General features: G+C 39.9%; 1 protein-coding gene across 1 annotated transcript; it reads right to left on the bottom strand.

Moving 5' to 3' along the window:
* Window positions 1-444: 444 nt before the first annotated feature.
* LOC113335417 (luminal-binding protein 5-like) lies at window positions 445-2,979 on the bottom strand (the record flags this gene model as incomplete). The annotated part of the gene is made up of 4 exons (XM_026581473.1): window positions 445-1,266; window positions 1,388-1,542; window positions 1,681-2,160; window positions 2,709-2,979. Coding segments are annotated over 4 exons (1,494 nt in total), but the record flags the coding sequence as incomplete, so codon positions are not given.
* Between the last annotated feature and the right edge of the window lie 4 nt (window positions 2,980-2,983).

Raw genomic sequence — 2,983 nt, 5'->3', positions numbered from 1 at the left:
TCCTAACTAAGCAAATATCATTGTGGTTCATTTCCCTTTCTCTTTCTCTGAGGCTAACTGTAAATTCATCTAATTTACTCCTTGATTCTCCATTAGATAAACATCAAAAGCCATCTGAACTCTGAACCAAGAATTGGATTATGGAGGAGATTGAAAAAGAAGATGAGTTTTGATACTGGAGAAAACGGCAGAGAAGAGATTTGTGGATATGATTCACATAACGTTGTATTTGTACTAAGGCATGTTGGAAACCCTAAGCCCTTGTCAAGTTTTATTTATTCTCACACCTCTTTACACTTGGGCTGGAGACACTGTAGCAAAGGACTGCAATGTTGTATAAATACACTGTAGCAAGGGACAGACTTGGTTGGATGCTGTTGAGTGCACCAACTTGATTGCCATTGAATGAGAACCAAAATATGAATGGAAACAGAAGAAAAGAAGTGGTAGTAAAACTAACAAAAATGAACTTCATAAGTGTTTACTTTATGTAACAGTAGCAGAGAAAAAACATTACACAAGTCAAAAAAATTGATTCTCGAATCTTCCTTCCTGGTGTTAACAAGGAATTTGATTCTCTATCCCTAGTCATCTTCTTCACCTATAGCAATTCTTATACTAGATGGCTTGTCATTTTTCAATCAACAAAACAAAAGAGAAGAGAGGAAGAGAAATTCTCTAAAGCTCATCATGGTCTTCGTTGTCTTCTGCATCATCGGTTGATCCAGCACCAGGAGCTCCACCAGATCTTTGGTAGACAGCGGTGATGATTGGGTTGCAAACGGCTTCGACTTCCTTGAGTTTCTCATCATAGTCTTCCTTCTCGGCAGACTGGTTCTCATCAAGCCATTCAAGGGCCTCCTTTACTGCTGCCTCAATCTTCTCTTTCTCATCAGACTCTAGCTTGTCTGCAAGCTTGTCCTTGTCATTGATCTGGGTCTTCATGTTGTAGACGTAACTCTCCATGCTGTTTCTGGCATCAATCTTTTCCTTGACCTTCTTGTCTTCCTCGGCGAAATCCTCTGCCTCTTTAACCATACGGTCAATCTCCTCTTGGCTCAAACGACCCTTCTCATTGGTGATAGTGATCTTCTCTGCCTTTCCACTTGCCTTGTCCTCAGCCTTCACGTTCAAAATACCGTTGGCGTCAACTTCAAAAGTGACTTCAATCTGAGGGGTTCCCCTTGGAGCTGGAGCAAGTCCAGAAAGATCAAACTTTCCAAGCTCCCTGCAGTCTTTTGTAAGACTCCTTTCACCTTCGAAAACCTAGATTACAAAATATATGTTCAGTATAGGCAAAACCTCACGATAACATATTTACTGTGATTGAAAACAAACACCAAAGTATACATAACCAATAAGCAATTCTGAATTGTGAAGCAAGTACCTGAATAGAGACAGTGGTCTGCTGATCCTGGTAAGTGGTAAAAACTTGAGACTTCTTGGTTGGGATAACTGTGTTTCTTGGGATCAACTTGGTCATCACACCTCCAACAGTTTCAATACCGAGTGTAAGTGGGGCAACATCCAACAGAAGAATATCTGCATCAAATACAAGTCCATACAAAATTTAAAATTTGTCACAGAAAAAAACTACAACCTTTTTCAAATTAAGTTAACACCAGTTTTGCAAGTTACTGATTTCTAACCACAACAATATGATGGGAAAAGATCAAGTACCTTTGGTTTCATCACCACCCTCTCCACTCAAGATACCTCCTTGTACAGCAGCACCATAAGCAACAGCCTCATCTGGGTTGACACCTTTGCTGGGCTCTTTGCCGTCAAAGTATTCCTTAAGGAGCTCTTGAACCTTGGGAATCCTGGTACTTCCACCAACAAGTACAATCTCATCAATCTGTTTCTTCTCTAGTCCAGCATCAGCCATAGCCTTCTTCACTGGTCCCATGGTCTTCTTGAATAAATCATTGTTCAATTCTTCGAAACGAGCACGGGTAAGTGGTTCAGAGAAATCCAAACCGTCGTATAGAGACTCAATCTCAACACGGACTTGATGTTGGTTACTCAAAGCTCTCTTAGCACGTTCACATTCCCTCCTAAGCTTTCCAAGAGCCCTGTTGTCCTTGCTGATGTCCTTACCATGCTTCTTCTTGATCAATTTAATGAAGTAATCCATAACTCTGTGGTCAAAGTCCTCACCTGTCGATAGAATTTTAAGAACATAATCAGAATACATTTTTAATCTAATAATTAGCAAATTAGCATAATGCAACTGGTAGGCATATATTGTATACACATCCCTAAGCAATGCAATTAAAGCATCTTCTAGAAATTCAGGCTTTGAGGTGTTATTGTCCAAAGACATCTAAGTGCAAGCACTGGCTGCAGATATGAATGCAGAAGCAACAGAGTTGGCTGGAATGACAGAAATTTGTAAGGAAAGGTAATATCAAAAGCCTGCAGTTTGCTTATCAAGCACCATTTGGTGTAAATGCAATAAATTAATGCTACACCAAACATAGTACGGTGAGACATCATGTGATTGGTGGGGTATTGTCAAATTCCTCAGCTAGTCTAATGACTTGACCAGACTTAATCATGATGAAAATTGGAAACGATGGACATTAACTCATGTGCAGCAAGAAGTTGTTGATGTTTGTCAAAAGCTATTATACTAAACCAATGCATTACTAGCAGCTAAGACCAGGGAACACAAACAGAAATTAAAAATTGTGTGAGAATTATACCTCCCAAATGAGTGTCTCCGTTTGTGGAAAGAACCTCAAAAACTCCATTATCAATAGTCAAGATACTGACATCGAATGTACCACCACCAAGATCAAAAACAAGGATGTTCTTCTCTCCAGTCTTTTTGTCCAAACCATAAGCGATAGCTGCTGCGGTAGGCTCGTTGATGATTCTTGCTACATTTAATCCAGCAATCACACCAGCATCCTTGGTAGCCTGTCTCTGAGCATCATTGAAGTATGCTGTAGAAAACAGAACACAACAACCAATCAGC

This window comes from Papaver somniferum, unplaced genomic scaffold, assembly GCF_003573695.1.
Source record: "Papaver somniferum cultivar HN1 unplaced genomic scaffold, ASM357369v1 unplaced-scaffold_14558, whole genome shotgun sequence".
In the NCBI taxonomy this organism is placed as follows: domain Eukaryota; kingdom Viridiplantae; phylum Streptophyta; class Magnoliopsida; order Ranunculales; family Papaveraceae; genus Papaver; species Papaver somniferum.
Note: the sequence above shows the minus strand (reverse complement) of the source record. Positions and strands in the feature narration are given on the sequence as shown.